At 37.8% G+C, this 26170-nt stretch overlaps 1 protein-coding gene across 4 annotated transcripts in view; it reads left to right on the top strand.

Annotated features, from left to right (window-relative positions):
- The window catches only part of ZRANB3 (zinc finger RANBP2-type containing 3), a 278621-nt gene that overhangs the window by 216399 nt on the left and 36052 nt on the right, over nt 1-26170 (top strand). For all 4 annotated transcript variants that reach the window (XM_057551841.1, XM_057551839.1, XM_057551840.1 and 1 more), the window contains 4 exons: nt 861-980; nt 3620-3739; nt 6950-7129; nt 7961-8113. In XM_057551841.1, coding sequence (XP_057407824.1) covers nt 861-980; nt 3620-3739; nt 6950-7129; nt 7961-8113 — 573 coding nt within the window. The remainder of the gene's footprint in view (nt 1-860; nt 981-3619; nt 3740-6949; nt 7130-7960; nt 8114-26170) is intronic.

Genomic DNA, 26170 nt, shown 5'->3' with positions numbered 1-26170 from the left:
TCTGAGACCGTCTCCATCCTAGAGGCAAGCTAAATCCCCTCATTTTCCATTTCTCTTAGCCTTTCTGCACTTTCAACAGCCTATTTGTAAATCTACCTAAGTTTCTTAGTTTAAAAAAATGAATAGCCCAACTTTTCATAATCTTTAAACTTCAGCCCAGCTTTCTTACTCTTTTTCAGTCTTTCCCACACACAAAAAAATGTCATTTGACTTTTTATCTTCCATTTTCTCCTTCACTCTATTCCACTTAGTCCTCTATATGAGCCTTTTTTTAAAAATATATTTATTTATTTATTTTGACTGCACTAGGTTTTCACTGCAACATGCGGGATCTTCCTTGCAGCATGCGGGATCTTTAGTTGCAGCATGCAGGCTCTTAGTTGCGGCATGCAGACTTCTTAGTTGCAGTATGCATGTGGGATCTAGTTCCCTGACAGGGATTGAACCCAGGCCCCCTGCATTGGGAGGGCAGACCCCTACCCACTGGAACACCAGGAAAGTCCCTATATGAGCTTTTTATGAAAATTACTTTCTAAACAAAACCACCAACCTCTTCCTGGCGACAACCAACTTGACTACCTACTTTCCTTTAGAGACTCTTTCCCTGTCTTGTTTTTTAAAATCTAATTCTTATCTTGCTCTTGTTTTACTTCTCAGTTTTTTTCCCTCTCTTGTTCCTCTTCTTCCGTGTGCTCCTTTACTTGTGGGCTTCTACTTTAGGCTACCTAGAGAACAAAACAATTAAAAGTTCATAGAAACTTACTGATTTTCCAAGTTTTTCTTGCTTTATTAAAGAAAGTGACATGATTTTTTAATAAACATTTTTATGACATTAATAAGGTTTAACTTTTAATATTTAGGCAGGTGCTGTAAAGGATTATATTAAGATGATGCTTCAGAATGATTCACTTAAATTTCTGGTTTTTGCACATCATTTAAGCATGCTCCAAGCTTGCACAGAAGCCGTCATAGAAAACAAGGTATGTTACCATTTATCTATAAAATACTTCTTAGAATGCAGTTTTTAATATACTAAACATCAATTTTAGTTTTATAACTGAGCTTTTTTGCCTTCTTTAGATGATGGGATGGTATAATATCTATAAATTATTATTATGTATTTTTATTGCAGATTATACTAGTATTATATTTCTGTTGTATTGGTAATATACTATTAAGTTTTCCCTTTTATACCAGTCATAATTTTCCACTGATCAAATTATCTGGATTAAAATATGCTGCCGTGATAGGCTATAATGTGAATTCTGGTTTTGTTACTGGACCATTTGAGATTGCTATAGGCAGTTAAAATTTTTTGTTTACCAACATGGTGGCCTTAGAATGTGAGTGATTTTGAAAGGAAAAAAAGAATGATTTCAGCCAATTTTAGTGCCCAGCCGCAGTCATACCTTTTAAACTTCCAGGCAGCCTAATCTATAGAATATGATTATTAAGATTTAGTGTAGGTGGGTTTGAAACATATGCCCCCGTAAGCGCCACCAAACCTGCTGGCCTCACTGCATTCTCTTCTGTCCACCTTGTTTTCCAACAGCCCTATCGGCCACAGCATCTGCCACTTTTTCTTTCAGAGTGTAAACCTGGTTACATCCAGTGTAAACCTGCCATATGTGCTAAGGGCTTCCAGAGATGCTCTGAATCGGCCAGAGAAAGTTCCTGACAAATTATATGAGCTTAATATACATGTAGCAGCAGAACCACTTGCCTGTGCAGGTAGATATTTTAAAGGGAGGAATAAAGCCATATTTTTTTAAAACTTTGTATACATATTCAGGCATTTGCTAATATGTTCATTAACATTACCAAAGGTAATTCTAGTGTCTTCTTCATAGAAAGATTTATGATAATATGATATAGTAAAGTGCTGTATATTAAAAGATGCTTTATCATTATCACATAGTATCTGTGAAACACCCTCTGAGGAAGAGTTAATTAGCCTTAGAAATAAATTTTAAATGATTGAACAGTAATGTTAGATTTTTTATTCTGATTCATTACACCTTAAAACTACCGGAATCTTTTCCAAGTGTGTCTCTTCCCACTCCCACTTTACTGGTATGTTTAGAATCCCATTTAGTATCACTAAGAGTTAAAAACGTAGATAAAACTCTCCCTAGCCTGACAATGTGTTTTCTTTAGAAAGACCCTCAGAAGATTCTGTAATCTCCCTTGATGGATATTAAGTGGATCACTGGTCAGTTTATATCTGTTTTGTGAAGGCATAGAAAGTTGATAAGGGGCATTCTATTTAATGATTAACTTGATGATTCCCTTATAAAACTGAGTATTTGTATGTCTCAACTATTTAAGGCAACGTTTTCCATAAAAGTGCATATAAAAATGAGGCAATTTGAAATTCAGGGCTTATATTTGTTTTTACAAAGTTGAGTAATAAGTTCTTTTTAGCTATTCTAACACACACTGATTGCTCCTTTTTCTCAACTCACATCGTTCTTAAAAGATAGCACTGTTCAGTTTAGCATTTAATGTTTCCTCACTTTGTAAAAATGTATTTGGGTGTCTTGGTTCCCTACCTCAGTGGAGATGATCATGTCACCTATTTCTTTTAAGTTTAATAATGTGAGAAAAGAGAACTCAAATGGTACATTAAAAAAAATGTTTTCCCAGTTAATGTTGTGACATTTCAGGAGTACTCTTCATGAACCCCTAATACCTGGGCAGAATCTTCTTTTTCTTTTCTCACATGTCTGACTTTATTTTTACTTTGGAATTAGTGATCCTGTTACTTTAGAATTAGTCTGATCCATGATTTAAAGTTTGCTTATCAATTTACATAGAATGTTACTGATAACGACATTAGCTTAATCCAGTAATGATTATAGAGCTCCTATTATATCTGTGGCATCACACTTGGCGTTGATGGTATGAAGATGAACTAGACATAGATCCCACTCTCAAGTAGCTTAAAAGATTTAAAAATACAACATTGTTATAAGAAGCTATTAAGAAATCTGGTTAAGATTCTTCTTGTATTGGCCTTTCTCACCTTCTGAGACGGCCCACACTCTGTCTGTGGAGTGTGTGTTTCTCTCTGAATAAATCCGCTTCTTGCCCATCACTTTGTCTCTCGCTGAATTCTTTCTGCGATGAGACATCAAGAACCTGAGCTTCATTAGGTCCTGACACCAGCTAGACCAACTCCCGCTCATTGTCAACACCACTGGGGACGCCTTCTGTGCCGTTTCTTGGCAACAACTTTTTGGGTACTATCATCTGGTTGGGAGACTGCCTTGGAAGGGATAACATTTAAAATCGATCCAGGACTTCTACTCCTGAATACATACTTCAGATAAACTGACACAGGAACACAAAGAGACAGAGATATCTGTGAAGGTATTCCCTGCAGCACAGTTGGCAATACCCCAGAACGGGAAACAACTGTCTATCAAACAACAAATAAAGTACTATGATATGTGTAAAAAAAAAAAAAAATTCTTCTTGTTTAACATTTACTAACCTGTCATCTTCACCAGTTTCTGTTTTATTATGTGAACATAAAAATAAGCTGTAAAATATGTATAATAAGATGGATGCATAGGCGCTTGTCCTAATTTTGCCATTTCCCTTGTTGTTATGGTAGACTCGTTACATTAGGATTGATGGAAGTGTTCCATCTTCAGAAAGAATACATCTGGTTAATCAGTTTCAAAAGGATCCTGAGACTCGTGTGGCTATCCTAAGCATTCAGGCTGCTGGTCAGGTAAGAAGTTTCAGGTCTAAATTTGATAATGAATTGTTGAGATGATAAAAATGTCGAGATGATTAACCATAACTATAACTTTATATCTAGTGTGATAAATATTCGTTCTACTTTGGAGAGTGCTAGAAAGTGTAACAGAAGGAGCCCTCAACACCTCTGACTAAGCTTCCTAAATTTTCAAGGAGAGAATTTCCTAAAAGAATATAGTTAATGTGATTATAATACTTTTGCATGATCTTTTCCTTCCTTTGAATTTGCGTAGACTTTTCTCATCCCTTTCTTTATAGCACTTATCTGACTTGGTTGTTTTCATCAGAGTCTGTGAGGCAAGGTGGCCTGAGGGAAAAGAACTCTTCTGTCTTTCTGAACTTTTAATGGAGTGCCTTTGGTTTGTCCTTTAGAGTTAGGTTTGGCTGCAAGTAAATGAAAACCCAAATTAAGAATGACTTATATCACAAAGTTTTATTCTCTGATATAGGCAGTCTAAGGCTAGCATGGTAGTTTCTTAGCACTTAGGCCCCTTCTGGTTTTCTGCTTTACCACTCCTAGCAGATATCTCTTTTTTTTTTTTTTGAATTTCATTTTATTTTATTTATTTTTTTTTATACAGCAGGTTCTTATTAGTTATCTATTTTATACATATTAGTGTATACATGTCAATCCCAATCTCCCAGTTCATCACACCACCACCACCCCCGACCGCTTTCCCCCCGTGGTGTCCATACATTTGTTCTCTACACCTGTGTCTGTATTTCTGCCTTGCAAACCAGTTCATCTGTACCATTTTTCTAGACTTCACATATATGTGTTAATATACGATATTTGTTTTCCTCTTTCTGACTTACTTAACTCTGTATGACAGTCTCTAGGTCCATCCACGTCTCTACAAATGACCCAATTTCGTTCCTTTTTATGGCTGAGTAATATTCCATTGTATATATGTACCACACCTTCTTTATCCATTCGTCTGTCGATGGGCATTTAGGTTGCTTCCATCTAAGAGGGCTGCTAGAGCTTCTCCATCATATCTGCGATCTAGGCAGTTGACTGGAGAAAGGCGTGCTATATCTCACTGGCCTGCAGTTAGTCCCAGGGCCACAACTAACTTCAAGGGTAGTTGGAGAAAGTAACCGTTATTCCAGTTAGTCATATTAAACATCAGGTGTCACATTACAAAGGAATAAGAAAAGAATAGATATTAGTCTCTGCCACCCTATGCAAGAGGGGATCCTTCTGGATGTCTTTCCTACTAACATTCTAAAATATTTTGATGTAAATGTCTAAGCCAGGATATTTAACATAGGGAAAAGTAATTGAGCATATTGCTGTTAAATATCCAACCTGCTATATGGCATATCTGGCAGCTTCTGTGGATTCTGGAATCTGGACCAGGGCCAAAGTTCTCCTTTTACCGAGCTAATTGATGTATATAAAATTGTATATATAGAGAGAATCCATGAGGATGAAGAAGTTCTAGAACTAACTCACTAGGAGTTCTAGCCAAAAGGAGCATTGTCTCAACACTTTCCTCATGTTGGATTAAATTTCCAGTAATCTAGTTTTATATCTGTTAGAATATTTCAGCCATAGAGAATATCATCAAAAAGAGCTTAAAAGTAGAAATGGAATACTGATAGCTCAGGAGAAGATAAGTAGGAGGAAGCTGGGCAGGAGAGTCTTGGAGTGACCTGATAAAAGACTTTCTGAAATTAAGATTTTGCAAGGCACTCACATTTTATTCAAGGCTGTATTCCTGAAGACCTTGTATAGTTCAAAACTCATATACTTGAATACTAATATCTTCATAGCAATAAAGGAAAGTATTGTAGAAAGGGCTTTGTTTTGGAGGTTTGTGACTCTTCCATTGTAATTTAGTAGCATCTTTTTTTTTTTTTTTTTTGGCCATGCTGCGCCACAGGTGGGATCTTAGTTCCCCGACCCGGGATCGAACCCGTGCCCCTGCAGTGGAAGCACGGAATTTTAATCACTGACTGCCAGGGAAGTCCAATTTAGTCGCATCTTTGTGTGACGTTGATCCTGCCAACGTCAACATGGATTCTTGTATGGTCATATGATACTTTTTACACACTTAAAGGCGTCCATCTTTAAATATCAATACTACTTAATTTTTCTGCATTATCTCTCAATATGTGTGGCATTTTATATCCTGAATAGCAGCACAGTTTAGCATGGTGTTTATTTGACCCTCTCCATGTTTTTATTACCTCTCAGTTCTGTTCCAAAGTAGTTGATCTTCAGCTTGAGAACCGGTGCCACCATTTAATGAATGCTAGTAGGATGGTACGTGATAGAAAAGTATTTCAAGTTAAAGTAACATATCAAAATAACAGCACAGCAGTCACGAAAGTCACTTACAGAAGTTCCAGTGCTCGTGAACAATAGCATGGATTGGATTAGATGACACTTCCAAAGTATAGTAGGTATTTCTGCTGACCACCTAATATCACTTAACTACTATGTGGCAATAGCATAATTATGGTCCACATTTCGCTCGGCCTATCCACTTTAAAGTCATGCATTTTTTGCCACATTTTTAGCTTGAGGAGATTTGCATTATCTCATATATTAATCGTAAAACAAGACTTAGTTAATATTTTTAATGTTACACTATATCAAACTGATACAAAATGCAACTGCACAAAAATGCAATTGTGTTGTATACATCAAGATACAAGTCAGTAAACGTCAGAGTCTTTGGGATGCCACATGAGAAATTCCATAGAAAGAAAAGAGTATGACTGTAGACATGATTTTCTTGCTTTATAGAACAGCAGTATGAATTAAATGAATAGAGGATGTCATTGCTGTGACAGTTGCTATGGATACCATGTGTTAGAAATTATATTCTCATTTATAATGTATTTTATTAGATTTTCCAGTGGTCATGTGAATCCAGTCTTCATCAGAGGATAAAGTGATTTTGTTTATATATGTGTCCATTAAACTGACTTTTGAAATATTGAAGTACCTTTTAAATGTGTTTGTAGTTCATCTTGCAATAAGCAGTCTTCATTTGCCTTTGATGAATTAAACTTTCTTAATTTGGCTTAAAATGAAAGACTCATTTGTTTTTAAGTCCTTCAGTGTTCTCTTGTCCATTGAACATATGCAGAAGACTTTATTATACATGGCTCTATGCTAAATTCTCAGTTTATTTGCATCTCAGTTTCTTCACTTTATTTTGCTTAGGGTTTGACATTTACTGCTGCAACTCATGTTGTATTTGCTGAGTTGTATTGGGACCCTGGACACATAAAACAAGCAGAAGACCGTGCTCACCGGATTGGACAGTGCAGTTCTGTGAATATTCACTACCTTATTGCAAATGGGACTCTAGACACCCTTATGTGGGGAATGTTGAATCGCAAGGTAAAGCTTGAATTTAAACCAGGTTACCACTTACTCATTATTACCCATAGCCTGCATGAGTTAAGAGGCTGAGTTTTAGTGCTTTCAGGCAAAGGATATCAAAGTACACTAGGATATTGATGTTGATAGGGACCAAGTCCAGAAAAGGCTTCAATTGGTAGTACTCTACCTGCTATCCTCGGTAATGAGAGAGAGACATGAATTTATGTGTGTTCCTATTGTCTTCCAAGCCCTTCTTCTACCATTTTAGCAGCTAGGGGAGGATGAGCTAGTAAGGAACTAAAATGCTTTCAAACCCCTTAGCTTTTTGTAAGCTAAGAATAAACCCTTTTTCAACAGGATTCTTGAGTTCCGGGCTAAATTTTGGACGGAGGACAGCCTGTACCCAGATTCTAGAAAAGGTATTAGGGATGTTGCTTGCTCTGTCCACTCAGCTGTCTCTTCTCCCCAACCTTGAGGGATGTTTATAGAAAGGACTTGACTAAGGTCTAGAGGATGGCTTTCAAGCACTGAGTATAGATATTCAAAATGGCCAATCATATGTATGTTCAATTTCAAAGTTTATAAATATTAGAATAAAAGTTTTTATGAGAAAAGCAAATAGTATAGCTTCTCTAGTTAACCTTTTCCTCATTAAGCACAGGAGTCATTGACTTGGCGATTTGGTTGTAATTTTAAATAATTGTATTGCTAAAGCCCTTGATATGTTGAAACAGTAAGATTTTCTCTATTGGATTGCTTGTGATTTAAATGCAAAATCAAGTTACTACTTAGTAAATGTCAGCTGTGAGGTGACCTGTTGTAAAATTCGTATATTTTATCATCTTACAGGCTCAAGTTACAGGGAGCACACTGAATGGTAGGAAGGAAAAACTTCAGGCTGAGGAGGATGATAAGGAAAAATGGGATTTCCTGCAGTTTGCTGAAGCTTGGACTCCAAATGAAAAGTCTGAAGAGTTCAGGAATGAAATGTTGTTCTCTCATGTAAGATTATATGACATTCTTTTCAATTCTTTTTAATATATAACTTTATCATATATTGTTTTAAATAGCAGTTTTCAATTGTTCATGCTATTGAAAGGAGCCTCCACATAAAGGTGGAAAAACTCTAAGAACTAAAAGATGACTTTGATATAAAGAGGCTGCAACAGTGGCTTGTATCTTCCAACAGTTATAGATTAGTGCTTACTGTTCATGTCCTTAGAAAAACAAGCTAAGTAGAATCCAACCTTAAGAAGAAAATATGGGAGACTGTCTCTGTGACACTGAGGGTAGGGAAAGATGTATTAAATTTGCCACAAAAAATAGCATACACAAGTCACATACTCAGTAAAGATATTTGCATTACAGTGTCCAAAGTATATAAAGAATTTATACAATTCAATTAGTAAAACAGACAAGCCAACAGAAAAATAGGCAAACAATGTGAGCATCAGAGGAGACCAGAAAAGAAAAAAACATGAAAAGAAACTAGCTTCACCAAAATAAGACAAATTTAGAAAGGTACCCTTCTCTCTTTACAATTAGTATGTAATCTATGGTGTGATACTTTGAGATCACATGACTATCCTGTTCCCCAAATCTTTCACACAGTGGTTTTAGCATTCATTGATCTTTGCCTGAACCAGTTTTGAAATAGTGTTTTTTCCAGTTCCATCATTGCTTCTTTATTTATTAGCTGTTCTGTGAAGAAAAGCTTCTCATTTAAAAAAAATATCATTATGAACTTGGGGATTCTATTTTTATTATTTAGTATGTTATAATCTTTGCCTTTTTTTTTTTTTTTTTAAGATCTGGTTAGTGGAAGCTCCTTTATTTTATTTTATGTTTTGGTTTGGTTTTTTTATTGTTGTTTTTGGGGTTTTTCTATTGAAGTATAGCTGATTTACAATATTGTGTTAGTTTCAGGTCTAAAGCAAAGTGATTCAGTTATATATATATATATTCAGATTATTTTCCATTATAGGATCTTACAAGATACTGAATACAGTTCCCTGTGTTATACAGTAGGATCTTGTTGTTTATCTATTTTATGTATAGTAGTTTGTGTCTGTTAATCCCATACTCCTAATTTATCCCTCCCCTCCCTCCCTTTCCCCTTTGGTAATCATAAGTTTGTTTTCTATCTGTGAGTCTGTTTCTGTTTTATAAATAAGTTCAATTGTATTATATTTTAAGTTCTACATATAAGTGATAATCATATGATACTTGTCTCTCTGTCTGACTTCACTTAGTATGATAATCTCTAGGTTTATCCATGTTGCTGCAAATGGCATTATTTCATTCTTTTTTATGGCTGAATAGTATTCCACTGTGTGTGTGTGTGTGTGTGTGTGTGTGTGTGTGTGTGTGTGTGTGTGTATGCCACAGTTTCTTTAATCCATTCATCTGTCAGTGGATATTTAGGTTGCTTCCATGTCTTGGCTATTGTAAGTAGTGCTGCGATGAACATTAGGGTGCATGTATCTTTTTGAATTAGAGTTTTCTCCAGATATATGCCCAGGAGTGGTGGGATTGCTGGATCATATGGCAACTCTATTTTTAGTTTTTTGGGGTACCTTCATACTGTTTTCCATAGTGGCTGCACCAATTTACACTCCTTCCAACAGTATAGGAGGGTACCCTTTTCTCCACACCCACTCCAGCATTATTTGTATGTGTGTATATATATATATGTATTATTTGTGTGACATTTATATATACCACATATAAGTGATATCATATGATATTTGTCTTTATCTGACTTACTTCACTTACTATGATAATCTCTAGGTCCATCCATGTTGCTAAAAATGGCATTATTTCATTCTTTTTTTCATTTTTAATATGGCTGAGTGGTATTCCATTGTATATATATACCACATCTTCTTAAACATGGGCATTTGGATTGCTTCCGTGTCTTGGCTCTTATAAATAGTGCTTCTATGAACATTGGAGTACATTATCTTTTCCAATTAGAGTTTTCGTCTTTTCCAGATATATGCCTGGGAGTGGGATTGCAGGATTTCTTATTTGTAGACTTTTTAATGATGGTCATTCTGACTGGTGTGAGGTGGTACCTCATTCCTACAACCGAACAATTCCATTGCTAGGGATATATTCTCCTGCATGTATATAAGGATACATGTATAAGGATGTGTACCAAGTCATTTTTTAGAATGCAAAAAATTGGAAACAACCAAAATGCCTATCAGTAGGAGAATGGCTACATAAATTGTCATAAGATACTACTTAGAAGTTAACATGAATGAATTAGGTTTATATGCATTAACATGATCAGATTTTGAAAACATAATGTTAGTTTTTTAAATGCAGAGCATACACACAAATATTATGTATTTATGAATACATATATATGTAATAAGATATATAAACAAAGATTGGAAGAATACATAATAAATTTATTGCCCCTGGAAGAGGAGGAGAATGGGTCTGGGGAAGACTAAAAATGTGGTAGCAGCTTTATCAGAAATATTTTATTTCTTTTATTTTAAAAAAGTATCAGAAGTAAATATTACAATATTAGTACTTATAAATTTTGAATGGTGGGTATATGGATATTTGTTATATTCTCTGTACAGTAACAAATTCTTTTTGGAGGCCATATATAAACTGAATAAGAAATAATAGAGAAGCTTATAGTCATTCAAACTGTCTGCTTTTTTCCTAGCCCTTCTGGAGAAATATAGTGTGAGAGTTATGGGGAGTTTAATTTTAATTTTTGAAAGAATTGATCAGATATTATAGGAATGAAATTGAAGTCTGTACACATTTTCTCATAATGCAAAATTAAAATTTTAATGTCAGGTTTAGTTCCATAAAAACATAATGTTTTTTATGTGGAATCTTATTAAGTTTTTTATGTATCCTATTTGGAGGGCTAGTACATTTTTCTTTTCTAGAATACTAGAATACCATTCTGTCAAATTTGCTAAAAAAAATAGAAGAATTATTTCTAAGACATTTTTCTTTTATTTTAAAAACTTTTCTTTTAGTAGTGTTTATTATATTATATTTTGGTCTATAAAAATCAATAGATATCCTAGGTATTTAAAAAATATATAACTAAAACCATGATTTGTAGCTGTTCTTTCTCTAAAATTCCCTGTTGAACTATGTCTGAGTTCGTTTCTAAGATAAATATTAAGAACTTGAAACACATCTTCCCACATTTATACATGTTTATTGTTTTTAAGTGTCTCTGAAGAAAAATGTATATCTGTGTACAAAGTTTAAAAAGAAATCGCCTAGTCACCCTTACCAAATCTTGCTTTCCTGAATTAGGTGTTTATCTTTCATAGTTCAGTGCTACCTCGCACAGATTTCTCAATGCATGTCTTTTACACAGATGGTTTTATATAAACTGGAATCTTGTAATGTGGAGACCATTTGTTCAGTTTGCTTTGTTTTGCTTTGTATTTGTTTTTGTTTCTTTGTTTGTTGGCCAGGATGTGAAGTGTGTTTTAAAGGGCCTTAGGTGAGGTTTCTGCCCATCGCTTTGTCTTTATACCCTCCGGCTTCATGCATCTTAAGAAATGTTCAATTTGTTGAGAGGTCCTAAGGAAATTTAACCAACACGTTTTTCTTCTGAATGTTGCCAGAATTTCAGTATTTCCTATGGGAATTTTTCTATCTATAATGATGTCTTTCAGATCCTTTTTTAAAGCCTTTTTAAAAAATTGCCTACATTTAGCATTTTTAGGATACTTCTAATTTTGCTGATTAAACTTTGCCAAATTAACTAATTTTGCCCATTGTCATCAAAAACTTGTTTAACTAAAATGTTGATAACAGTTCTAATTGGATGGTTTTTAACAGCTTATGAATATTTCTGTAGTGTCAGCATTTTAAGGAATGTTCATTTTATCTCTGTCCCAGCATCTGGCTGCTGCAGCTGGAGGTTAGAGCTGGGGCAAAGAAGAGGGACCTTCCAAGGCCAGAGGAACAGACTGTGTGTTAGTGAGTGCATGGCTCAGCCCAGACCATCAGCTCTAGAGAAGGAGAGACCAGGAGGCTCAAACAGGAGGAGACCGGGGCGCGGAGAGTGAGCTTGCAGGGCAGAGAGAGGATGAACTGAGGCAGAAAGGGTCAGGAGACTCAGGTCCCTGGGTCCCTAGTTCCCCATAGTCTTCTTAACCCTCCCTGTTCATCACATTCAAAATGCTGTGGACTCTATAAATGATTTTTTAGAAGGCCAATAAATGTGGTAAATTTGGCAAGTTGGTCTTCAGCGAATTAGGTTTCAGGTGGATTGACTTTCAGCATACGGGCTTTTGGCAAATTGGTTTTCTGTGAATTAACCTAGAGCTAATATTAGTATGATTGTGGGTCCTGGGGACAGAGAGACCTCTGGTTAGGAAGAAGAGGAGGAGGATGAGAGAATATTTTCCTGAAAAAAATTTTTATATTAGTTTTGCCCTTTCCTGCCTTCTTTCTCCCCTGGTGTTCATTCAGAACGGCATTATTTCTGTCTCCCTCCTCTCTTAATCAGAATTCTTTTTCTGTCACATAACTCGGCTAATTTATTGGGATTTTAAAAATGTATGGAACTGGGTCTAGTACTCTACCAGTATATATGGATATAAGTGTACTGGCTGTTAAATATTAAGTATTTTGGTAACGGTAAATAGCCACTTCTTCAATCCCTTTACTGTACTCCTTCACCCCACCGCTGGGGCCTCCTGGACCTCCTTGCGATCCTGCACAGCATGGGCCTCTAGGAGTCTGGTTAATACCCCTGCTGTAGCTGTTGTTAAGTATTTAAATAACACCCTGCATGGAATTAATCCACACAAATGTATGAGTCACAATTCTTTACCCATCCTAGATATATTTACATTTTTAAAGCAGTTATTTATTAACCCAAATGAAGCTCAAATTGAAGTCCAACTCAAATGAAAAGAAATAATTCCACCACCACAAGGAAAGCCTAGGTGGCTATCCCTTCAGTAACCAATCCCGCCTGGGAGTCCATCACCAGGGTGACTGTCTCAGATGAGATCCACTTTCTCGAGCTTCTTCCTTTATTCTACGTTTGAATGTGCATGGCTTCTAAGTACTCTTGGTTTTGCAGTGTTTTGATTTTCCTACATTGGCTTCCATGGAGTGATAAAGTAGGGCATCTCCAGATGGAAGGAGAGAAAGGTCTGAGCTATATTAGTCTATATTGTCATTTCCAAGTAATTAAAGGCTGTTTCTGAATAAAATAGAATGAGTGGAGTATTCAAATAGGAAGCCTGCCTCTCTAATTTTCATTTTTTTCCTGCCATCATCTCAGGGGTATCCCTTCTTTTAGCCATAGCTGTGGGAAATTGGGCCCTTCCGTTAACCTCTTTAGGACCTTTTCCGGTCCTCTTTTGGCCCATAATGAATAAGAGCCAGCAGCAGCATTTATGCAGCCATTTAAGTCCCTAGATCACTAGATGGCTTCTGAGGTCCCTTTCATTTATTTTATATGTATATAAAATAATGTATCTGAAGAGAAACTTGGTGTGTAAGAGATTCATAGAGAAGCAAAAGAAAGGACTCTAACTTAATATGGGTAACAAGTCCAGCTCCTGCGTAGGATAAGTCTTCTTCCTGCTTGGTTTCTCTTCTCCAGATCTCGCTGAGCCAGAGCTGCTTCCATTTGGTTACTTCAGACAGTAGTTCTCTTTCCATTTTGGAACAGATCTCTAGATAGTTCCCAAATTTAGCCACACTGTGGTCTCTGCTTTCCCTCAGCAGTTGTTTTCATTTTGTAGGCTTTTAGTTCAATTATCTCCCGATTTTCCTTTCTTCTCACTAGCCTCTCCCTGGTTGTCTAATCTTCCTTTCCTTGTGGTAGTACTTACATCTTTGACCTGGCTCACACCCTGCCTATTCTCTGTCATAATCATCCTTAAGTCCCCTGGTCTGCTGTCTTCAAGGCCACCTAGAACATTCTTCACCCAAAGCAGATTTACATTTGAAACACCCATATTTGCATTTAAAATATACAGGATGATTACTGGTCTGCTGAAAAAAAATTCTATGTAGTTGAAAATGAGAACTCTTTTTTTTTTTAATTTATTTGTTTTATTTACTTATTTGGCTGCGTTGGGTCTTTGTTGCTGTGCGTGGGCTTTCTCTAGTTGTGGCGAGCAGGGGCTACTCTTCATTGCAGTGCACGGGCTTCTCATTGTGGTGGCTTCTCTTGTTGCAGAGCACAGGCTCTAGGCACGCGGGCTCAGTAGTTGTGGCTCGCGGTCTCTAGAGCGCAGGCTCAGTAGTTGTGGTGCACGGGCTTAGTTTCTCCACGGCATGTGGCATCTTCCCAGAGCAGGGCTTGAACCCATGTCCCCTGCACTGGCAGGTGGATTCTTAACCACTGCGCCACCAGGGAAGTCCCTGAAAATGAGAACTTTTAAGCACACTGTGAAATTTAAAAATATGCCCCAAAAATTCAAAAAGAAACTGTACATTTTTTATTAAATGCCAACATTGTACAAAATGTTTGTTTCTTTGTGGGCTAGGAAGCGCAAATAAGAAATTGTCTCATACAAATAAAAAATAACCTTGTTTCCCACATATTGTCTACTTTAAAAAACGGTGACAGCAAAAAGAAAGTGGACCACAGGAGCTCTATATTCATGAAGTATAAATCATTCTTATCCAAAATCTCTTGTTTCTCAGTATGCTAAGGCACTACTTTCTTGAAGGTAACACATCTTAAATTAGAATATTTATTTAATATGTATTTTAGAATTCAAACCATTATGTAAACATGATGTAATTTGTTTGCATAATTGCCTAATAATAAGGACAAGAGGGTAGCCTCATTGTTATGGATAGAGACATAAATATCTCTGTCACAGCTTACATCATATAGTACTATTATTAGGCATTTTTCTTGTTTACCTTTGACTTAAGTTCACTCAGTGAAAATAATTAACATGTACTGAGTATTCCCCATAGCCACTGTGCCAAGCCCTTAACACTCATGACCTTATTTAACCTTCACAGCTACACCATAAGGCAGATACTGTTACCATGCCCCACTGAAGCTCAGAAAGATTAAATTGCCTGCCCAAGTTCATACAGCCAGTAAGTAGCAGAGTTGGGATTTGAATTCAGGCCTTTCTGCTGCAAAGTCTACCTTCATAACCTTGCCAAACTATACTAGATGCATTAGAGTTAGCCCATTGTGGATCAACAGTTATTTGTGGAATGAAAAGAACATTGAAACACTTCAGTTTGGTTAGCTAGTGTTTATGGGATGTTTACTACTGTTATGGACCAGGGTTCTTGGCCCTCCTTAATCAATAGAAATTGATCAGAGGCCAGACAAGAAATTCAGGCAAGGCTTTACTGGGGCCCCTGCTGCAGCAGGGGGGAGCGAGAACAAGCAACAGCTTCCCTTGCTTGCTTGCTTGCTCAGGGGGAGTGAGCTGGTCCCTTATATGGGGTGAGGGTAGGGGTATGTCCAGGGGTCGGGCCGGAGGGGGCGCTTAGGTGGTCTGCCCACCCCTTTGGTGGCGCTGTGTGCAGGGGGCATGCGCAGTACCCTGCTTTTGTTCCTGACCCCCTGCTTTTGCTCATGGCTCTTCAGAAGTGGCAGTTGGGCTTTTTGGTCTTTCTGCATCTTAGTGTCCATAATTTGCCCCAACTGCCATGCACACAGTTATTTTTAGTTTCTTATAGTTTCTTTGTATTTTGTTGCTGGAGGAAACGTTTGCTCAGGTGCAAGCATTGTAGCAAAGGGTCCCAGGTCCCAGGTTCCAGCCTGTCTTACTACGTACAGGGTATTCAAAGATTATTCATTATATAAACATTTATTAAGATTATTATGTATAACTGTTTCACGTTGCTGTACAGCAGAAACTAACACAACATTGTAGGGACTTCCCTGGTGGTCCAGTGGGTAAGACTCCGAGCTCCCAGTGCAGGGGGCCCGGGTTCGATCCCTGGTCGGGGAACTAGTTCCCACGTGCATGCCTCAACTAAAGATCCCACATGCCGCAACAAAGATCCCGTGTGCCACAACTAAGACCCGGCACAGCCAAGAGAAAGAAAGAATCATCTTTCCAAAAAAAAAAAAGAAAGAAAGGAAAGAAACTAACACAACATTGTAAGTCAACTATACTCCAATAAAAATTAATTTTAAAAAAGATTATATGAAATGCAAATCAAAACCACAATGAGATACCACTTCACACCCACTAGAATGACTAAAATTAAAAAGACAGACAACATGTATTGGCACAGATGCAGAGAAATTAGAACATTTATACACTGCTGGCAGGAATGGAAAATGGTGCAGCCATTTTGAAAAACAGCCTGACAGTTTCTTAAAATGTAAAAACACAGATTTAATGTATGACCCAGCAATTCTGTACTCCTAAGGGAGTTGAAAACATATATCCACATAAAACCTTGTACATAAATGTCATAGCAGCATGACTCATAATAGACAAAAAATTGAGAACAGTCCAAATGTCCATCAGTTGATGAACGGATAAACAAAATATGGTGTATATATATATATATATATCCATACAATGGAATATTATTCAGCCATAAAAAGGAGTGAAGTTCTGATGCATGCTACAACATAGATGAATCCTGAAAACGTTATGCTAAGTGAAAGAAGACAGACAAAAGGCCACATATTGTTTGGTTCCATTTATATTTAGTGGCCAGAATGGGCAAGTACATAGAGATATAAAGTAGATTAGTGGTTGCCAGGGGCTTGAGGGAGGGAGGGATGGGAAGAGGCTGCTTACTTGGTATGGAGTTTCTTTTTGAGGGTGATGGAAGTGTTTTACAATTAAACAGTGGTGATGGTTACATAATTATACTAAAAGGCACTGAATTGGACACTTTAAAAGAGTGAATTTTATAGTATATAAATAGATTACATCTCACTAGAGCTGTTATTTTCTTTTTTTCTGTTTTTCTTTTTTCTTTTTTTTTTGGCTGTACCACACTGCAAGCAGGATCTTAGTTCCCTGACCAGGGATCAGACCCGTGCCCCTTGCAGTGGAAGCGCCAAGTCTTAACCACTGGACCGCCAGGGAAGTCCCTAAAGCTGTTATTTTAAAAAGACTATGCTAGGTGCAAAGATAAGGAAAACAGCTAACTTTCTTTTGGAGCTTACTGGTTTAACTGGGAGAGATGATCGTAAGCGAATCATTTTAATGCAATATAATAAATGTGAAAATAGAGATATATAACCAGGCTCTGGAAGCATAGGATAGAATAAATAAATACTTGGGGCATGTGGGAAAGTTTCCCTTGAGAAACATCAGAGCTGGATTATGAAGAATGAGTTCAAAAGAAGTGGGTCCTGGTTCAGGCAGAGGAACCACCAGAAGGATGCCCCAAAGCCCAGTGATAGGAACAGACGTCCTGGGAGTGGGAATTCCATGCAAATGTGTGAGTGCAGGGCACACTGAGAAGTGAGTCAAAGGAGAGGAAGCCTGAAACTTTGGCACCAATCAGATGGAGTGGAGCCCACACATGCCATGCCAAGAAGTTGCACTTTCTCCTAGGGAAGTAGTGTAGTGTCATCAGAGGCTTTTAAGCAGGTAAACAGCATGGTCAGATTTCTGTTTTCTAAAGGTGCTCCTCGTGGCAGTGTGGGAAATGAATGGGGCAGAGGTTCTTGGAGGCAGTGGGATCTGGGGAATGGATTTCTTCTGCCCTCCCTCCCATCCAGTTTGAACCTGTGGTAAAGGGATTTCCTGTCTCCACTCCTCAGGGGTTTCTCCCCAGCCCCAGAGGAGGAGTTATTAATCTAATTTTTTTCAGCCTGAGAACTTGGGCCACAGTTCAGGGCTCGTGCTTCACAGAGGCATGCTTCTCCTGTACTATGTCTCCACCGGAAGCAGGCCCTGTGGTCTTCTCTGTTCGATTTGGGGTGAGAAGTAGGAAGTCCCATTATGGCCTTGGGTTCTGGTTGGTTTCTTTAATATACCTTTTATCAGATTTTACTTGGGTGCTTTTAGGCACTTACAGGTTTTTTAATAAAGCCAGTTTCTTTTTATTCATAAGGCTATTACTGTATAAAAGTCTCCTTTGTCAGGGATTCCCAAACGGGGTATGGGGCACTAAACTCCACCCTGAACTCCTAACAGTGGTAGTGGTAATAGAGAAAGAAAAATTCCAGACATTTCAGAGGTAGAATCATCATAGTGAGGCCTGGGAGGAACCTGTCTAACAGCAGCAGGTACAGGAGGAGTAGAAAGGATTGAAGCAGGCATTTAAGGGAGATGCCATAACCAGAGGCATGCAAGGACAAAGGGCAGGACAAACGGAAGCCATAGGAAGTGACCCAGTTTAGTCTAAAACTGGAGAATCCATAGCAGAGGACTTCATGTTAATTTGGTAAACAGTGAAGAGCGGAGAGATTGTGGTGGTAGAAGGTGAGCAGGCTTACGGACAGAGTGAAGACCCCGCTCAGGCCCTCTAGAGTTTGAGGAGCCTCTGAACCACTCAGCTGATGTCTGTGAGGCATTTGGAGGTCGGGCCTAGAGCTTCGGAGAGAGATTATGGCACATGGGCCCTGATGAACTTACCCTGCCCGTCACGTTCTAGTGATCCGTGCACTGTGTTACATGTAATATTTTGCTGTGAATTCTGATTGCCCTTATTGAGATGGCTGTTCCCAAAGACATTTGCTTCTCATTGCAGTGGCTTCTCTTGTTGCCGAGCACAGGCTCTAGGCGCACGGGCTTCAGTGGTTGTGGCATGCGGGCTCAGTAGTTGTGGCTCGTGGGCTGTAGAGCGCAGGCTCAGTGGTTGTGGCACACGGGCTTATTTGCTCCGTGGCACGTGGGATCTTCCCGGATCAGGGCTCGAACCAGTGTCCCCTGCATTGGCAGGCAGATTTTTAACCACTGCACCGCCAGGGAAGCCCAGCCTGCACTGCTTTTGATGTCATCTTTAAAAATAAGTAATAACATTTTCTTTTTTACCACTTTGGTTTTTTAACCAGAGTGTTGTTTTATTTTGTTTGCTTTGTTTTCTCTGTGCCCACAGAGAAAAACTTGTTGTGCCTAAGAGTGGATCACTGCCAAAATTTTATTTAATTAGTACATGGAGATGGACATTGTGTGAAATCTGAAAAAGTCATTTCTTTTTTAGGAGAATTTAAATTCATTTTTCAGTTAGATGATTGAAACCCTCCTTTTGTCACTGTATATCCCCTGGCTTGTTTAAATGTTAGCGAAGCCTTTTTAGTTCCAGTTCCAGTCATCAGTCGCCTGCCATTCAAGAGACCAGCAAGATGTCCCAATCACCCATTTGCAAATGGTGGTTTTGTTAATCCTTTGGGGAACAGGAGAGGAAAGACATGAGGCAGTACTGGTTTCTCCCAGAGCTGCCCTTTGATCAAAGTCTATTAAACCCGACACCAGTGCTCTTGTTGGTGGTGTGTGCTGCACTGGAATAGCACCAGGCTTGGAAGTGTTTTATTGTTTTTTATGAGTTCTACCAGATTTCCTTTTCCTCTGCTTCAGTTCTAATAACAGACTTTTAATCCTGTCATCATGGCCAGGGGATTTTTCTCTAAAGAGCAGTTGTTTACCATGGTGCAAAACAGAGCAAATATGTTAGGTCCCTGAACCTTTCAAATAAACACACGCATTTTGCCACCTTAAGCATTTTGCAGTTTTTATTCCCAGCACTTCTCACCAAAAGCAATATTTCTTCTATTGCTTTTCAAAAACAATATTGAACAAAAGACAGGAACACAGTAACTGAGTGTCAGCTGTATAACTGAGGGCAGGAATATGTTCTTCCATTTTCTACATTTCTTATTACACAGGCATGTTGACTTTACTGTATTTTCCCCAAAGCCTTGTGATAAAAATCACTATAAGCTTAGATTGCTCCTCCTATTTTGAAACACCTACTTTTAAGTTCCTTATTTATCACACATTAAAAGGGTCACTTAATATAGTTTCTTTACAAAGACAAACAGTCATGATGAGTTAAGACATTTGTCAGTAATTTGTTACTATAATGTCTCTTCTGAATGCAAGAATATGCTTATTAAAGACAAAAGACTTTTTAGCTTAATCTTGCTATTAAGTAATGAAGTTTTCCTAGGCCATAAAAATATTTTTGTCTTTCTATGTTCCTGTTATCTTTACCACTGAGAAATGCTGATAACATTAATAAAGTCGGCAGTTTTTCAGGACATCTGCCAGAAGAGTATGGGTCCTGAGTATTTAACTATCAGTATGGCTGCTGTAATTTGGGGATTCTGGTCTGTTTTGGTGAGACTGATAAAGTTTGTCCCTCTAAGGAGTCATGTTTTTGATAAATGTAATATTTTTAGAAAACATGCTTATGTAGGGAACATTTTGTTTACAATTATTTCTTACCACCTTTTACTCAGATACTTTAATCAGTGGATCCACATTCACTTTATGAAAAATTAATTTAATAGAAAAAGGACAAAAGAAAAGTAATTATAGAATCATCTTACTAAAATACAGGAATATTGCATTCATGTTTAGTATCTGTGTCACAAATCTTGTTAAAGGTCGCTTCTTTCTTTTATTAACCAGACATGTCCCAAATAACTGCTGGAATCTCCATGAGTTGCTGGTGGGGATAGGTCCTTGTCTCAGAACATCAAGGATGGTGTGTTTTGTTTTAAACTGACCTACGTGACATTACCCCTTTGAGTCCTGCCAGCACAGTAACGTCTCCTATAACTCCCTTGCCATTACGATCCATGCGCTTTCTTCTCACCTCACTAGTGGTTTCCCTTTTTTTGACTGTGTGAGGCTCCCGTGTCATTTCTTCTCTTAAGAGAAGCTGTTCAGCATCCAGTTACAGTGACAGATAAATGAGCTAAGTGATGTTTCATGCCTGCACAGAAGTTACTCTGGGTATTATTCAGTTTTTAAAAAGTATTGAGAGATGCTAGAGAGAGTCTCATTATGTATTTAAGAGACTTTGTGTATTTGTTTTCCCTTAAAAAGAGTTTGTTCACCGCCCATGTGTACATTCGCAAGTGAACCCTCAATCTGTCTTTACTACAGAAAATTAAGGAAAGAAATGGAGCTACTCAAACCACACATGCATCTTCTAATCCAGTGGCTCTTAACTTTTGCCGGGTCCTGAATCCCTTTGAGAATATAGAGAGAGTAAAGAACTGCTCTCCAAAAATGCACATACAATACAGACAACATTTTATGGACAATTTCAGGGGTTTCTCAGGCTCACTGAAGGCCATTTTTTTTTTCTTATGGTGAGTCATTTATTGTAAGATAATTTACAAATATCTTGCTATCTTTAGTAATTTAAACAATGGACCAACAATTTCTTCTGACAAGGACAGCAGTATGCTAAAAACAAAATCAGCTGGCTGAATATTCTTTGCCTCTTGTCTGAGGATGAAACTCGATTTTCATTAGTCCAGCGCTGCGGCACTGGAGATGATTTCAGTCAGCTCCTTGGTGATGACAGCTTGGCGGGTGCGAGCTGGATGGACAATTTCAGGGGTTTCTCAGGCTCACTGAAGGCCTCTTGTGAGAGGCCCATGGATCCTAAGTTAAGAACTCCTATTCAGTAAACCTTTTAACCCTTCTCTGTTCCCACCTAATGCATGTAATTATCGTCAGGATGTGTCCCAGAGATTTTCTCACCTATTTCTCTGTCAGTCATAGCCATTGAATGTCAGAGAAACCTCACGAACCAACTTCCTGCCTGACTGCTCAGAGACTTCAATCTAAAAACATACAACTGATAATATAGACCAGGTTTCTAATTGATTATCTCAAAGGAAGTCTTTATTATTCCTGTTAGGCCCTATGCTTCTGCCAGCCCTGTGGCCAGGGCACTAACTCGTAAGGTCCACTACCTGTAACCACATTCATCATTGTCCGGTTTAGCCATCACGACATTAAAGTCTACTAATTAATCTTGTCCTCTCCTTTTTCTAAAATTATACCTCAAGTGTATCCTTTGGTTCCCAAAATTATATAAAATGATTCCCTTTCCACCCACGGCTCCTTTTCTGTATTTCATATTCTCCAGTCTCACTTTATTTTTACCCAAGCAGCCATGATTTCAAAATTGCCCCCATACTGACTACTCCCAGGCACTGTAAGTTAACCCTTGTTGTGGTGGAGGTATACATCAATTTCTGATTGCTGTCACTCACTGCTAACCTTTACTCTCAACCTGCCTCTGATACGTAATGGGAATTTCTCAAATGCTAATTTCTAAAATTAGTCACTGCTTACATAGTAAATGAAGTTATTTTTAAAATAGCTTAATTAAATAGCTTGATTAAAGAGGTCAACTGTAAAAGCTGATATTTTAAGGCCCTGAGAATTTTTTTTTTTTTAAGATTTCTTAGGTTTTGGGGAGGGTTGTTTTTTTATAAACAAATCTGAAATAATCTTTTTAATTTTTATTTTTTGGTGGCGGGGAGATGGAGAGATTAAAACGTTTCGGACAGCTGGAAACAAATCCTTTAAAATGTAGAATGGGACAAAAGATGCTGATGTCATTTAAACATTATTCAGCATAGGTGACAGTGGCCTGCTTTATATATTTTATTTATTTTACTTTTTGTAGTCTTTGTTTCTGACATTTTATTCATTTATTTAGCTGTTTTACTTGTTCCTCTTTAGAAGCATATCTAGGAGAAGGGCCAGTTGAGGGAGTGGGGTAAGGCAGTAAATTGAAAATAAACATATTAACTGGAAGACTCCTTTATCAATGGTGAAATCCTTAGCACCCTTCTCCTGATCAGCCCCCAGGTCACTGGCAGCCAGCATTGTATCCTTCGGGCAGGAGATTGAAGGACTCCTTTCTGGAGAAATTGACTGGACCAAAAAAAGACTGTGGAGCCTGAAAGGGATCTCCTGACAAACAGTCACTGATGACCTTTAGTGAGGTCCCCCACTTGGAATTTCCAATGGCATTTTACTGTCTTATTCTTAAATGTGAATTGACAGTGAAGGCCACCAGGTTTGGAGGAAATCCTCTCATGGGCGATGCAGAGACAAAAATAAGCATGCAAGACAAGAAAGGATACAGACAGCAACAGTCAGCTCTACCCACCACCAGAGCCTCCCATCAAGCCTCTTAGATAGCCTCAACCACCAGAGGGCAGACAACAGAAGCAAGAAAAACTACAATCCTGCAGCCTGTGGACCAAAAACCACAGTTACAGAAAGACAGAGAAGATGAAAAGGCAGAGGGCTATGTACCAGATGAAGGAACAAGAAAAAACCCCAGAAAAACAACTAAATGAAGTGGAGATAAGCAACCTTCCAGAAAAAGAATTCAGAATAATGATAGTGAAGATGATCCAGGACCTCGGAATAAGAATGGAGGCAAAGATTGAGAAGATGCAAGAAATGATTAACAAAGACCTAGAAGAATTAAAGAACAAACAAACAGAGATGACCAATACAATAACTGAAATGAAAGCTACACTAGAAGGAATCAATAGCAGACTAACTGAGGCAGAAGAACGGATAAGTGACCTGGAAGACAGAATGGTGGAATTCACTGCTGCAGAACAGACTAAAGAAAAAAGAATGAAAAGAAATGAAGACAGCCTAAGAGACCTCTGGGACAACATTAAACGCAACAACATTCGCATTATAGGGGTCCCAGAAGGAGAAGAGAGAGAGAAAGGACCAGAGAAAATATTTGAAGAGATTATAGTCGAAAACTTCCCTAACATGGGAAAGGAAATAGCCACCCAAGTCCAGGAAGCGCAGAGAGTCCCATACAGAATAAACCCAAGGAGAAACACGCCGAGACACATAGTAATCAAAGTGGCAAAAATTAAAGACAAAGAAAAATTACTGAAAGCAGCAAGGGAAAAACGACAAATAACATACAAGGGAACTCCCATAAGGTTAACAGCTGATTTCTCAGCAGAAACTCTGCAAGCCAGAAGGGAGTGGCATGATATACTTAAAGTGATGAAAGGGAAGAACCTACAACCAAGATTACTCTACCCGGCAAGGATCTCATTTAGATTTGATGGAGAAATCAAAAGCTTTACAGACAAGCAAAAGCTAAGAGAATTCAGCACCACCAAACCAGCTCTACAACAAATGCTAAAGGAACTTCTCTAAGTGGGAAACACAAGAGAAGAAAAGGACCTACAAAAACAAACCCAAAACAATTAAGAAAATGGTCATAGGAACATACATATCGATAATTACCTTAAACCTGAATGGATTAAATGCCCCAACCAAAAGACATAGACTGGCTGAATGGATACAAAAACAAGACCCATATACATGCTGTCTACAAGAGACCCACTTCAGACCTAGGGACACATACAGACTGAAAGTGAGGGGATGGAAAAAGATATTCCATGCAAATGGAAATCAAAAGAAAGCTGGAGTAGCTATACTCATATCAGATAAAATAGACTTTAAAATAAAGAATGTTACAAGAGACAAGGAAGGACACTACATAATGATCCAGGGATCAATCCAAGAAGAAGATATAACAATTATAAATATATATGCACCCAACATAGGAGCACCTCAATACATAAGGCAACTGCTAACAGCTATAAAAGAGGAAATCAACAGTAACACAATAATAGTGGGGGACTTTAACACCTCACTTACACCAATGGACAGATCATCCAAAATGAAAATAAATAAGGAAACAGAAGCTTTAAATGACACAATAGACCAGATAGAATTAATTGATATATATAGGACATTCCATCCAAAAACGGCAGATTACACGTTCTTCTCAAGTGCGCACGGAACATTCTCCAGGATAGATCACATCTTGGGTCACAAATCAAGCCTCAGTAAATTTAAGAAAATTGAAATCATATCAAGCATCTTTTCTGACCACAACGCTATGAGATTAGAAATGAATTACAGGGAAAAAAACGTAAAAAAGACAAACACATGGAGGCTAAACAATACGTTACTAAATAACCAAGAGATCACTGAAGAAATCAAACAGGAAATAAAAAAATACCTAGAGACAAATGACAATGAAAACACGACGACCCAAAACCTATGGGATGCAGCAAAAGCGGTTCTAAGGGGGAAGTTTATAGCTATACAAGCCTACCTAAAGAAACAGGAAAAATCTCAAGTAAACAATCTAACCTTACACCTAAAGAAACTAGAGAAAGAAGAACAAACAAAACCCAAAGTTAGCAGAAGGAAAGAAATCATAAAGATCAGAGCAGAAATAAATGAAATAGAAACAAAGAAAACAATAGCAAAGATCAATAAAACTAAAAGTTGGTTCTTTGAGAAGATAAACAAAATTGATAAGCCTTTAGCCAGACTCATGAAGAAAAAGAGGGAGAGGACTCAAATCAATAAAATCAGAAATGAAAAAGGAGAAGTTACAACAGACACCACAGAAATACAAAACATCCTAAGAGACTACTACAAGCAACTTTATGCCAATAAAATGGACAACCTGGAAGAAATGGACAAATTCTTAGAAAGGTATAACCTTCCAAGACTGAACCAGGAAGAAACAGAAAATATGAACAGACCAATCACAAGTAATGAAATTGAAACTGTGATTAAAAATCTTCCAACAAACAAAAGTCCAGGACCAGATGGCTTCACAGGTGAACTCAATCAAGCATTTAGAGAAGAGCTAACACCCATCCTTCTCAAACTCTTCCAAAAAATTGCAGAGGACGGAACACTCCCAAACTCATTCTATGAGGCCACCATCACCCTGATACCAAAACCAGACAAAGACACTACAAAAAAAGAAAATTACAGACCAATATCACTGATGAATATAGATGCAAAAATCCTCAACAAAATACTAGCAAACAGAATCCAACAACACATTAAAAGGATCATACACCACGATCAAGTGGGATTTTTCCCAGGGATGCAAGGATTCTTCAGTATACGCAAATCAATGTGATACACAACATTAACAAATTGAAGGAGAAAAACCATATGATCATCTCAATAGATGCAGAAAAAGCTTTCGACAAAATTCAACACCCATTTATGATAAAAACTCTCCAGAAAGTGGGCATAGAGGGAACCTACCTCAACATAATAAAGGCCATATATGACAAACCCA

This window comes from Balaenoptera acutorostrata, chromosome 8 (assembly GCF_949987535.1).
Source record: "Balaenoptera acutorostrata chromosome 8, mBalAcu1.1, whole genome shotgun sequence".
Taxonomy (NCBI): Eukaryota; Metazoa; Chordata; class Mammalia; order Artiodactyla; family Balaenopteridae; genus Balaenoptera; species Balaenoptera acutorostrata.
This window is presented reverse-complemented; position numbering and strand designations above follow the sequence as displayed.